The 14,609-nt window shown below is 37.6% G+C and overlaps 1 protein-coding gene across 16 annotated transcripts in view; it reads right to left on the bottom strand.

Annotated features, from left to right (window-relative positions):
- Positions 1-14,609, bottom strand: part of LOC706619 (transducin-like enhancer protein 4) — a 156,597-nt gene that overhangs the window by 88,893 nt on the left and 53,095 nt on the right. For 8 of the 16 annotated variants that reach the window (XM_015117957.3, XM_001103112.5, XM_001103029.5 and 5 more), the window contains exon 6: positions 12,182-12,256. The exons of the other annotated variants lie outside the window; for them this stretch is intronic. In XM_015117957.3, the coding sequence (XP_014973443.1) occupies positions 12,182-12,256 (75 nt within the window). The remainder of the gene's footprint in view (positions 1-12,181; positions 12,257-14,609) is intronic. 16 annotated transcript variants of the gene reach the window in all.

The following is a 14,609-nucleotide window of genomic DNA, read 5'->3' as shown; positions in this document are numbered from 1 at the left end:
ACCTATATAAAGCACTTATCATAAATGAAACTGGCAAGACTGGAATTTACTCTGAATGAGTCAGTGGTGAGTAAATGTGAAGGCCTAGGACATTAATGAATTACCACTACAGACTTTATAATTACTCTACACTGCTACACAAAATTTATTTAAAAAGTAATTTACTATGGTGTTATGACAGCCACAATGTCACTAGACAATAAAATATTTTCAGCTCCATTATAATCTTATGGGACCATTGTCATATATGTGGTCTGTCCTTGACTGAAACATCATTATATGGCATGTAACTATATATTTGAGTTAAGATAGTTCCTCTGCAAGGTATAGAATACCCAAAAATGGCATGAACTTTTTTTTTTAAAGGACTTTTTATTTCTCACACTACAAGTCCAGGGATGGATGGATGACCTAACATTATCAGGGCTCTGGGTCCCTGATTCATGTGGCCTCCCTTATATCCCATCCCCTCTCATCACAAGATGGCTGCCACAGCTCCACACATTACCTCACGCCTTCACACAACCATATTAAAATGCAGAAAGGAGGATAATTCTCTGTCCATGGGTTTCTCTTAAGAAGAAATCCACATCTTTTTATATTTCACTGACCTGGATAGGGTCACTTGCCCACAGTTCTTCTGTAAGGAAGGCTGGAAAGAGCACCTGGAATGCTTTAGCCTTCACAGCAGAGGGTAGCCTCTGCCTGCAAGGGAGAACCAACAAACAACAAAGCCTGCCTCAACATCTATCTTTGCTCAGAGGCCATTCTGAAGCTATTAGCTGAAGGAAACCCAAGAACAACCTCTGAGCTTTCAAGCCAAGTAGATCGCAACTTAAATTGTTTTTTCCTCTCAACAATTTCTTCTCCCAGATATTAATTTGTGCAGAGCTGTGTCTACAAATTGCTTCGAGTCAACCCAGAAACACTCTAGGGAAATAAAGAAAAAAAGCAACATTACTGCCACTTTGCTTCAGGACCATAGTGGCACTGCCCTTGATGGTCACAGAAAACAATCTGAGCAAAGATAAACTCTAACCATTTTTATGAATCTACCAAGAAAAAAAAAAAGCATGAGAATCACAAGAGGCAGAGTAGCTATGGAGCTGCCTTAAAAAGGATTCAAGAATGTACCATTTTGAGTTTTTTCTTAAGAGTTTGGTGTCAAAGGCACAGTTAGCTCTAACTATTTAGTCAAAACCATTTTTTAAGCTTGCAATATTACTATATCTCATGAAATAATTGTTATTCACAAGTCAGGCAGACAAGGTTTTCTCAAGACAGAGAAATGGAAGCAGAGAAGACATATCACAAAGCAATGAAGTAATTTCAAAGACAGGACTCCCCACAACATAATGGCAATCCCGGTAAGTTCTAACTTGTTTCTATCTCCTGACTGGCCACTGGCCTGGTGGGGGCCCCTTTGTGGTCTTCACCACCAGTCACGTCCCCTGCCTCACCTACTGCTGCCTGCAATTAGAATACTAACAATAGTTCTTAATCAAGAAACCCTCCTACGTAAACTCCTGATTTCCAAGTTTCTGAACAACCACCCTAGAATGTGCCCTTACGCTGCTACGGGCAAATACTTTTTGTCTACATGCACCCCACATGATATTTTGTTATTTCATATCAAGATTTTGCACAGTCTTATTCTCATAAGGCATGGGTTCAAACTTGTTTGTGTCACAGGACCATTTGTGAACACTCTTCTCCAAAAACTATACATACTCCTCTCCTACCAGCCACACACACACACACACACACACACACACACACACACACAGAGGCAATTCTGCAAGCACTCAGGCATCTAACTGACAGCCCAATGCCTAAGCATGAAATTCCAGAAGATCCAAGAACATGGGGTTAAAACACTTGCCTTAATAGCTGTGTTTATAACAACTTTAAGTTCTTGTTTGTAAGAGTAAGATACAACAGACAGGAAGCAACATCACGTAAGTCAAGAGTATTCAACTGATCTGTGGGACTAACATAATTCAGACAATTTAGACTAACCACTTAGTATGTGCACCCAGAATACCCAGTTTCCATTTTCCTTCCAACACTGAGCTCTGGCTGGACAATTCTATCAGTGGATCTCAAGATAAAGAGATTATTGATGCCATTGTGAAGGAAAGAACAGGGTCAAGAGAACAAATAAGAGACAAGTGTAGCATAAGGGTTCAATGTGTGAGCTCTGAAGTCAGCTGGAGTTTGAATCCCAGTTCTGCCACTCCTCTTTGCGTGGCCTTCAGAAAACAACTTACCTCTTCAAAGCCTTGGTTTCATTATTTGTAAAGTTGGAACAATATTTCCTTCCACATGGGGTTGATGTAAAGATTAAACAAAGTAATGCATGTAAATGCTTAACACAGAGCAAATACTCAATCACGTCTACTATATTTAGTGGCCCCCACCACCTTTTTCAAGAAAAGAATACAAGCCTACAGAGGTGATAAACCTAGAAGAATAACTATGACACAAAAGGACCCCAAGTTTTAAAATAAAAATTCCGTAATCATCAAAACAAATAGCCTTACACAATCATTCAACATTAGACTAGATAGCACTTTAATGGTTATCAGTTCCAGCCTTGCATTCTACAGATTAAAAAACCTAAATGAAATTCCTAATATCATAAGTGAAACCCAGAACTGTGTATTTTCTACCAATCCATGCACTTCCTTCTCTATCTTGGCTCAAAATTGTAGGGGGAATATCCAAATGAGAAAATATCCCAGAGTACCGTATTTAACAAACATCTATGGAAAATTATTATGAACAAATTACTGCACATTTATGAACAAATAGTTACTGAATATTTATCATACAAATATGTATTGAAAATTATGATACCTATCGTTATAGGCTTCATGGCTATAAAAGTGAATGAGATTTCACTAGCTAGTCAAGGGAAAGTGATGCATAACAAATCAATGGTAAGTGCAATGAGGACAATAAAACAGGCTAATGGGACAGAGAACGAATTAGAAGCAAAGAGTAAAAAGAGTGCCAGCCAAGGAAGTCCTTCCTCAGGAGATAACATCTGAGCTGACACTCTGAAAAGAGGCATAAGGAAGACCACTCTAGGATCCAGAGGACGGGCCCTCCAGAGTCAGAGGAGCTGGTGCACAAACCCTCAGTTGAGAACACACTTAGAGTAATCCAGGGACAGACGGAAGCGGCCAACATGGCTTAAGAACAGCTGAATGAAGAACATGAGTGGTATGTGACAGTGGAAAGGCTGGTGAAGGAGGGGTCACCTCACGAAGAATCTTGTAGGCCATGGTTAGAAATTCAGACTTTTTTCTAAATAAAAGGGGCAGCCATCAGGTTTTCCAGGGTTTTTCATTTGCTTGTTTTTTAAATTTTTTAGAAATGAAATCCAGCTGTTGCCCAGACTGGTCTTGAACCCTTGAGCTCAAGTGATTCTGTAGCATCCCGAGTAGATGAGACTATATATATAGACGGCACCACCACACTCATTGTGGCTTTAAGGAGAGGACCAATAGATCCTATTTCTATTTTATAAGAAGGTCACTCTGGCTGCTGTGTGTAGAATGAAATATAGAAAGACAAATGCAGAAACAAGGTAGACTATCAGGAGGAGGCTGGAAGAGTCTAGCTAAAGGCGTTATTTGGACCAGGAGGAGATGGAAAAATGCACTCAACCTTGAGAGAAACGTTAGGAGGCAGAACAGACACCATTTCTGATGACAGAAAGTGTTTACATTGAGCTTAGACCCTTTCCCTTCATCCATCAGCCACTCTTTAATATACTGATGATAAAGACCTGAAGTACTGAGGAGTGCTGCAAAGGGCAAGGAAGTACAGGAAGAACAAATGCAAAATGGAATGGAGAATATCAATAATGAAAGCTATAGTCATCAAGACAGTATGGCACTGGCAAAAGAGACGGCAACAGTTGATTGGAGCAGTCCAGAAACAGACTCATACATATATGGTTAATTGATTTTCAACAATGGTGCAAAGACCAATCAATGGAGAAAGGATAGTCTTTTCAACAAATAGTGCTTGAAAAACTAATCCATGTCCACCTGAAAAAAAAAAAAGCCCTCAACTTAATGCATATATCTTACCATAAACAAAAGTTACACTGAATCATAGGCCCAAATGTAAAACCTCTACAAGAAACCCCAGAAGAACATGTTTGTGGTCTTGGGTTAGGCAAACATTACTTACAGACAGCACCAAAAGTAAGTCCATAAAGGAAAAAAAATGCCTAAGTTTAACTTTGACATTTTAAAATGCCTAAGTTTAATGTTAAATTATAAATTGGAAGAATTACAAAATACACACACCAAAAAATCCAAAAAATTAAAGAACCCTTAAAACTCAATAATAAAATAAAACTGAATCATGAAAAAAAAAAAAGCAAAGATTTGAACAGACATTGTATTAGAAAAGATATAGAGATAGCAAAAAAGACACTTAACACCATTAATCGTTATGAAAATGCATAAAAAACATAGTATGTACTATTATGCACCTATTAGGATGGCTAAAAGAACCTTCCAAAAACCTGTAATTCCAAGTGCAGACAAAGATGTAGAGGAAAGGTTTTCTCACGTGTAACATATTAGTGAAACTGCAAAATAGTAGAATCACTCTGAAAAACAGTATGTCAATTACTTGGAAAGTTTAATGTGTACTTACCATGTAACTCAGCAATCCCACTTCTAGGTAATCACTCAAAAGATATAACTTACATTCACTTACTTAAAATATCCATGTAAGAATGTTTCTCATGGCTTTATTCACCCAACTGTCCTTTAAGGAGTGAACAGATAAACTAGTATATTCATACAATAGATATCACTTTGCAATACAAAGACACTAACTACTGATAGGAGCAACCACATGGACAAATCACAAATGCCTTATGCTAAGTGAAAGAAGAAAACTCGGAAGGCTACATGATATGTAATTCCATTTATATGGCATTGTCAAAAAGGCTCGCTTTGGGAAGAAACATTTTCAGTGGTTGTTGGGGGCTGGGATAGAAAAAAATGACTGACTACAAAGACTAACAAGGGATTGGGGTGGGGTGAACTAGCCTGTAGCTTGATTGTGTTACACAGCTGTATTCAGTTGTCAAAACTCAAAGACTTACACACTGGAAAGGGTCAATTTTACTTTTTGCAGATTACATCTCAATAAATCTGATGTAATAGAGAATATCAATAATGAATTTCTAAATTCCTAATCCAAATATCTGAAAATATATCTGCAAATATAAAAAAATACAAATTTGTAAATGTATGCAGCCTCATTCTTATGTTTTTTATTAACTGTTTCTCTTTACTCTGTTATCTATGGAAACTAGCTTTATTGAAATCAAAATGCGTTAATTAAAAGTTGATTATTTGTTGTACAAGGTAATATCATCAGCAAGCTTACAGCTACCAAAATTTTAATAGAATGATTTAAATGTAACTTGAGGATCATTTCAGAATATATTTCAGAAGACAATTTAAAATATCACTCAAAATGAAAATAAAATATGCCCCTGTAACAGGACATTGGTGAAAGTACTCAAATATTTACTGAATGAATGAATGAATGGACATATCATTAAATAACTCTTGCTACTCACTAAAGAGTTCTAACCTTTTCACAAAGGTCTTAAGGACAACACTTAAGACCACAAATGCATTTTTGGGGTAGTAGGATTCCCAAATCGGTTTCTTAGGGAGCTTCAAGGCAACAAAAGTCCTTAAAAACCTCACCTACATGCTTGACAGTTAACCACAGTCATTAACCCTTTAGTTGCCTATCTGGTGTGAGACTGCCTCTCATAGCCCATCCTTCTTCCCTCCGTCTCAGCTTCGAGGGGCACAAAGCAGTCTGACACCACAAGGAAAAAGGTCTCTGACTATATAGAAGGTGGTGATGCTGCTTGTAAAAACACTGCTGGCAGGAAATCATCAGAGAATTACAAAAGTGGACACAAAACCAAAACAAAACAACCTACAAAATGGGGTGACACTCTGGAACTGCAAGCTTGCAGGTTGCCTTATTCTCTGTTTTAGTCTGTTTTTCTATATAACAGTTCCTCAGACCTCTGCATAACCTCAGCCTGCCGAGCTCTGTGGATCTGGGAAAACTACTTTCTTCTCAGTGGAATCCAATGCCCATATCCCGTCCTCAGATACATCTACCCAGACACATTCTGCAACTCTTATAACGCTTTGAACTCAACTCTACAGCGATGGAAGTGGGGGAGGAGGAAAGGCTAGCTCAGCCCCAAACAGAAAGAAGAACTGTAGCACTGCTGGCTAGTACCAGTTTTGGAGGTGAGAGGATAGACTGGCTTCTAGAAATTTCTTCCAGAGAAGCTTTGTCATAGAAAATAATGGAGAGCACATCACAAGCACAAATCAGAAATCCTATTCCTTACCTAGTGTTTTTTGGGCGTCTCTGAAGTGCAGGCAGAGTTTTTAAATTACTTAAATATATGAGAGTCTTTGTTATGAGAGAAGGGAAATTACTGCCTCTTAGAGCCTCATCAAACTGTAGCAGAAAGATTAGATTATGAATACATCATTCAATAATGTAGTCCCCTGCTCCATGGCAAATGAACCAGCTCAGAAAAGAAAAAGGGTGAGGGGCAGGCATACCCACAGAAGAAAAAGAAAGAATGTGATATAAAACTGCTTTGGTTTTCCTGCCATGAGTTTGGGGAGCGCAGGTAAGCAAAGCCCTCCAAGTGAGTATATCTTCAAGCCAGCCCCTTCCCCCACTGCGCAAGCTGTGTGGGTACACGATGCAGACAGTGGCCAGCATATTTTATAAAGCCTTTAAGCTCCAGGCACACTATTCAGTAAAGACAGTAACAAAGCTGAAATAACAATCTCTGAGGAATCTATTTTATAGCTCATTTTTAATTTCATTCTGTATTACATACATCTAGAAAACACCAACAGTAATCAGCTGCAAGAAGCAGAAAAAGATAGAGAAGCTCACCTGTAAGTTTACTAAAAAATATTTATTTAAAAAGTAACAAAAGCTGAGTTGTACAGTTGAGCTGTTAAAGAATATGTTTTATGCACAGAACTCACATCAGAAAAAGAGCCCTGATTCTAGTACGTGACTACAATTACCTACCTACACTGTAAAGCCCCCTTAAGTAGCTTCAGGCCGACAAAATCAAATCCTAAGTGTCTGCCAGGAAAGTGGAGGGACAGGGCTTGGCTGCAGGTAATTTCGAAATGATCACAGAACAGGAGTAGGGACCTATGAAAAGTGAACCAGAGAAGGGGAAAAACTCAAACTAAACACATATTCTCCAGCCTATCACTACTGTGGGCAACGGAAGCTCCATCTTACTTGAACCTCTTGTGGAATAGTATAGAAGGCATCTTACAGGTGTCCCCCCCCCCAAAGAATGCGGGGAGCATTCCACTAACTCTGTTTCCCTGTGGGATTCAGGGTTACCCAATGCGGCTGTAATTCCTGCACATCCCAGGCTGTGCTTGTGGAAGTGAAGGGTGGATTTCCACAAAGGTTTCCCACAAAGCACTGGGGGAAAGCAAGCACTTCGCGCTGTGGCTGACTGGAGGTGCTGTCAAGCTGTGGGACACATGTTGTAGTGGCAAGGGCTGTAGAGAAAGGAACTGAGGGGTACACGGTGGGCCCAGGAAGGAGAATACTTTTGTAAAAAACATAAATTTTTAAATTTAATTTCAAGTGGTGTGTTACTGGAGGCCATGTATCCACAGAGGTATACTTCCTACACTTGCGATGTAAGGGAGGGAAACACACACACACATTTTTATATATACCCACATATTTATATCTTTCCCTTTCTGCCTAATGGCTAAATCGTTTAAAAAGAATACAAGGAAAATGATCACGGTGGCTCATCCAAATGCCTTTGAAACTTAAAATGGCAGTTTTGAAATCTGTAACGGAAAAAGGGAGACATACATTTTTAAACAGTCATACTGCAAGACCCTCTTGCCATGTTGTCAATGTAGAATACACACACACACATACACACACACACATTTAAGGTTCAATCATATGACAAGGAGAATAAAACAAAATACTAAGCGGGGGGACCCCAAAGGTATTGTCTTTCTTTTTTTAAACTAAGTCAAACACATAGGATGGTAAAGGCAAAGGCATTTAAATCATTTCCTTAGTAATACAAGTAATATTTAAATAGATTTAATAGTGCTGCTCCAAACCAATGAATTATGGGTTTAAAACCTATTAAAATGTAATGTTTTTTTCCTGAGCTGAGAGGAAAGAGATTTAAATCCACTGAATTTTAATATTTCAGCTTGAGCTGCAGGAGGTAGAGAAAGTCCAAATGAACTATTCCATCAGCACCATTCAAGCATGAACATTTTAATCAGTTTTACTTCCTTGGAGTTCTCTAACACAGTTTACGCTGTCATTCTGAAAGCACTTAACACAGAGAGTGTGAAAAACCACCAAGGCTTGTTATTGCCTTCACAATTGATGGCAAATAATTTTGCAGACTTCCTATCATTAAAATGTCACTGCTAAAAATTGAGGTTCAGCATTTCTTGTGCTAAACTGCAATTCCTACAACACCATGGCATACCTGTTTCCTAAGGGTTTTTTGGGGGTGGGGGTGTGCTTTTTTCCAAACGCATACATTTCTATCATTTTTTTTTCCCTCAGAGTTAGGTTTAAAAAGTGGGTTAGTTTCCAAAGGAAACCACATTGTCTATTTTCATAAGTCAAACATTTTCTTTTCCGCTATTCACACTGACTAAACTTTTTTTCTTAATGGTAGTTTCTTTGGTGAAATTCTTATGAGGTTCCAAGTCAGCCTCCTTTATTAAGCATAACCACATTCACACAGCATGTACTGATTATATAGTGTAATGGATTTAAAAAGCATTTTAAGATAGTCAGATGACTCAATTTAATAATACAGGAAATGAAAACATCATTTCTAATTAGATCATATTACTGATTTAAAACTACAATTTGTGTGTTGTTCCAACAGTGTGATCTCGCAGAGCTTCTAATTTAAAAACACAGTGGCTAGCAGGACACATGACAAAATCAAACTAGATCCATAACATTCCCCTAACCCATCTGGGGGAACTTGGGGAAGGCCTGAAGGAAATGTGTAATACCGCCAATTCAAAACAAAACACAAAATATCAACGATGGGAAACCAACACAGGAATTTTCCTGATTTTCTTCCTTATAAATAAAAGATAAATGCTATTTAACTTATTTCAATCTATCAACAGTTTTAAACTGAACATGACCTGTGAAAGAAATCATTATAACTATGTTTCATTCCATTAAACACAACTAGCTTATTGTCAAGAGAACAGCCGCCTCTCCAGGTTGCGGGCTCACGTCAGCATTCTGCATTTAAACTGCATGGATCACTGGTTTGGCTCATTTACCAATGAAGGTAGAATAATATTGCAGAGTTAAAAAGGTGCTTCATCAGATTTCATTAAATCTGGGAACATTTGCTCTTGTCTGGATGGTGTGCATACATATAAGATAGACACATATGCAGTGATAAATAAATGAGGGTCTGCAGCAGGGGCTTAGACGGGTCTTTGCCTCTCATAGGAAACTGTCATTCCTTCAGTGCAGAAAATCACTGCTGACTACATTCTAAAAACCAAGTAACAAAAATCTCAAAACTGACCCCTAGTTGGTTTTGGTAGCGGGTCAAAATACCACCTTCTCACCCAGCCATCTATGCTCAAGGGACAGAGAACAGCAAGTGCCTTTAAAATACTACAACGTTACAACTCCAAAAACTACTGGATGCAAGCCACTACCATGGCTAACAACACAAAGAGAACATCAGCAGCAAAAATTCGTCAAGTGAGTTTGTAACTGAGCTCTTTCCTTCTCACTTGGTTTGTGGCTCCCTAAAACTGTTGGGTTTGTTTTCCTATTTCTGCAATCTATTTTCCGGAATAGTCAGATTATGTGATTTCTGACTCCATTTTCTGCTCAGATACCAAGAGTTTGGAACGCTCATCAGATCCAACTATATCCAAGTATATGCCGCTTTGATAGCACGTAACGCTACTTTGATAGTATATACTGTTGAGTTAGTTCTTTGAATAAGTTTTTAGGTCACAAAATTAAGTTAGCTTTATTTTAATAATTAAATCCATATAAACACAGTATGTCAGTAACTTGGCTGCAGTCTAATAAATCCTCATTTCCCCAAGAAAAGGCAATCTGCCATTCCATTCCAAATAAAGTATATAAAAATGAATAAATACAAAACTATATTAAAAATATTCTTGCTCTGAAGGGAAGGGAACTTGTTATGATTTTATATCTTCCCTCATATTAAGCAACATCCAACACAAAAACAAAGCATTTTTTATTTAGCTTAATCTCTCCACTGTACAGTCACTGAAATACTCAAAAAAAGGGGAAAAAAATAACCTATTCTGTTTTCCTAGAAAAGGCTGCCAATCAGACATAAGGCAGAATGGCTATCTGTATTTGAGTCATTCATACAAACAGTAAACACCAAGCTAAAAATGACCCAGCAACCTCTCCTGTTAGGGATCACTCTGCACATTCTCTCCATGTTAAACAGTAGAGACAGTAGAGAAATGCAGGTTCTATCCCTTCTGAGCCCTGGAAGATTTGGTAACAAAAATATCCACAGTGAATACAACACCTGCACTTGTACACACACTTCAAGGGAGCACAGCTGGTTTATACATATATATATACACACACACACACACACACACACATACACATACACTTAACTTTAAAATTAAACCTTTCTCAGCTTTTTAAAACTTAATATACTGTTGTTTCCTGGAGTTTTTGGAAATGAAAACCAATTGTGAAATGTATTCATCTCTACTATCCGTCCCTTCTCCTGCCCATCACAGAAAATGTACGACAAACATTATTCATGATTCTACATGGCTTCTTCTGATTCAGCCTCTTCTTTCCAAGGGGCACTTTGGAGGAAATAAAGGTCACTCTTTTCCATTCATTACATCTACTAATTTCCTACCATTTTTTTTTTTTGGTCAGAGGGACACAAAATATAGCTCCAAATAGCCCATTAAAAAACAAGCTACAATCAGACTATTGGGCCCTCAACATCAGCAGTGATCCCAGAGTTCTGATTTCCTTGTTAAAAGACAGAGGAATAATTGAAGCAATATCTTCACTTCAGATTGATTATCAGGCGACCCTTATCCACATCTTCACTCAGCAATTTGAATTTTAATGAAAGTAAATGAAATAATTAGCATTTCAAAGTATGTTTGATACACTGACAGAAAAAAAAAAAAGACTTTTGTGTATAATCTATACACAAAAGAAAGTATTTGGGAGGGGATAGAAAGAGGAAAGTACAGTTGTAGTGTCTTCATTAGAATAACCCAAGGAACTGCCTGTACAATCTGCCTAAATATAGAGGTGAATATTATGCTCTTTACAGCTGTGATTTCTCGCCTTTATTATTATTTCTAAGTTTCAGCACATTATTTTATTGCCTGTTACATTAATCTGAGAAAAAAAAAATATATATATATATAAGCAGAGTTGAAGTGACTGCCCAAACCCATGAATTCCAGCACAATTTCTACGCAACATTAATGCCACTATTGCTAGGAAGGATTTTCTAAATGGGCCACTGATTTTTTTTTTTTTAAGTGCAGTTCATCAATTATTTCTACTTCAAAAGGACACTAACCCATAAGAGCCACTCATGACAGGGGAAGGAAGAGTAAGTAGAATGGGAGATGTGAAAATATACATCTCATTAAAAATGATAGTAAGATACTCTACATGTTTATTTGAGGAAAGATAAAAGAAACCAGGTCATTTTAACGTCATAGTAATCCATCTCTCTTTTTTTTTTTGGCCTAGGTTAGCAACAGAAGCTGATTGAAAAGAAAAGAAATATGAAAAAGAGCTATCTAGTCTCCTTAGAGGAGAGTTTTCGTGAACACATCAACTTAAATTGGTGAGAATGTGATCCAAAGTTTCTGAGGCAGCCATCAAATTTCACAGGAGATTGAAGGCAAAGTGCTTAATTTCATTTTGTAGTCATCTATTGCTTTTTGCCCCTTTGGCGGAACAAAATGTGAAAAGAGAGAGCGAGAGAGCTGATGACAAACACTAAGATCAGAGCTAAAATGGAAAGGCCACGTACCCCAATGATGGCGTTCAGTTCTGCCATGGTCACCTGCTTGGCCCGTTCCACAGCCTGCACCACTTGTTGCTGGTGCTATAAATGAAGATCAGAAACAGAATACAATTATTTGTTTTCTACTCAGTCAAGAACAGCTTTTCCTAACATGTCCTCTAACTTCAATTACATGCAAAACAGCATTCGGGGGATCTCCAGGTGTCCAATACAAGCCTGAGGTGATGGATGACTAGATGTCTATGGTATATCTGGGTCCACAAAGTTGAGGAGTCACTGGGCATCCAACTGCAGGTACCATCTCTGTGACCCCATGAAGAATGCTCCTTGACAACAGCTTAAATTTCACTTTAAAGTTATGGTACATTTTGACCACACATCTGCTATCAGTACTAACAAACAAAACACAACCCATCCCACTTGCTTTCTTTGTACCCACTCCCTTTTCTCTTCGCTGTCTACATTAAAGTTTTTAAAAATTATTTCCTGGAAGCAATTATTTTTAAATTTTCTCCTGATACCGGTTAGCGTACACACCGGAAGGACATACAGAACGCAATATACATGTTTCTTCTGGAAATGTACAAATTGTTCGTGTTTTCACTCCTATCATGAAGGGCTGCATATTTAAAAGAGATCAAAAACGTAGAACTCAAGTTTAAGAACTTCAGGTATTTCTTTTAAATCCAACAGAAAAACTAAAGCCCACAAAAGTGTACGATACTTTTTTTTCTTCGAAAAACTAGGATGGACAGTGCAGGAAAATCCCTCCATCCACGATTCAGTTCCAGTGAGAATAAGTAAGAACTGATGTTAGTAATTTTTGTAACAGAAAAAGTAGCACAGAAATCTCTGTACGGAGGCACTCATATATATCTAGACACAAAAGTGCTTACAAGAATTACCTCCTCCAATTATATAAATATTATTTCCCATTAAAACATTTGACCACTCTAGTATCTACAGTCAATTTTGGTTTAAAATCAGTCTTACTGGGTTTCTTTCAACTTGGTTTAGTGAATGAAGAACCAAAGGAACTGCGCTGTGAAACAAGTACTCCTCTGTATGCCTGAAGAGTCTTATTTTGGTTAATCTCAGTTGAAAAATTTAGCTAACTTTCTTCACTTATTTGAGGTGAGTACGAGCTCAACTACCACACTGCTTAATACATACAAAGAGCTATCAGTTCAATGTGGAATTCTCCATGAACCACCTGGTCCCCCTTCCAAAACCCTCAAATATACAGTTACTGAGATTAACTAGGGTGACCGTTATTTTCACCTCTGAGCTGTGTGAGGGGAATGGGGAGGCCAGGTGGAAAAGGAAACCACTTTAAATTAATTATCTACAATGTGATGTTTTCACTCTTGGTTTTCTAATAGAAATGCATATTTTGTGTCTATGACTAATGGAAAGAAAAATGTCAAATAATAGACCATTGAATCTTAGGCTTTTAATAGACTCTGATTATTAAACTATATACTTTTTAATTTTTTTAAATTGTAGGCGTTCCAGTTTCAAAGCAGGAGCTTAAGAAGCAATCCCGAAGTCTGTCTATAGATATGTCCATTCCATTCCTTTACTCCTTATAAAATTTGCCAACATGGAAGGAAAGTATTTCTTTCTCTGAAGCAAGTAAAAATCTTCAGGGATTTTGAAAATATTAGAAGGAACAGAAGGGCACAGTCAATAAAATGGCCAGCAACTGTCATTTCAGGTTCCCCTAAAGCCAATCTGGCCATGTATGTATACTGAGCACTTACTATGTGCCAAACACAGAGCTCATGTTCACATTTAAGACAATGTGATTCTCTCGGTGGTGAAAAATGGCAGTACTTGGAAAACAAACAAACAAAAAGTAGGATAGAAATGTTCATGGGATTTTCCACCTTTTACTTTCCTATACTCAACAATGATATTGGTTAGCATAGACACCGGAAGGACATACAGAATGCAACATACATGTTTCTTCTGGAAATGTGCAAAGTGTTTGTGTTTTAACTCCTATCATGAAGGGCTGCATATTTAAAAGAGATCAAAAACGTAGAGCTCAAGTTTAAGAACTTCAGGTATTTCTTTTAAATCTTTGAAGATTTAAAAGATTTAAAAGAAACTTAAAACTTCAGAACTAAAACAAAGGACCACACTTAGTCACATCCAACACAGGTATCATTCATTCTACTCACACATTCATTCATTCAACAAAAGTTTTAAAGCTCTTACTGTGCTATTTCTCCCTGTTACTAATGAAATATTATCTGCAAGTATTCAAAGAATAGTTTCCATGAGACAGAGATATGGAAAATACATCTACTTAGTGCCATTCTACCATGAAGACTGTTCAACACTTGCTTCATGAACTAGATTCCAATTGCTAAAATGGGCAAAGATGCCCTAGGCAGCAGGGGATATCTTTCTGCACTGGCATTAAAAT

Source organism: Macaca mulatta, chromosome 15 (genome assembly GCF_049350105.2).
Source record: "Macaca mulatta isolate MMU2019108-1 chromosome 15, T2T-MMU8v2.0, whole genome shotgun sequence".
NCBI classification, from domain to species: domain Eukaryota; kingdom Metazoa; phylum Chordata; class Mammalia; order Primates; family Cercopithecidae; genus Macaca; species Macaca mulatta.
This window is presented reverse-complemented; position numbering and strand designations above follow the sequence as displayed.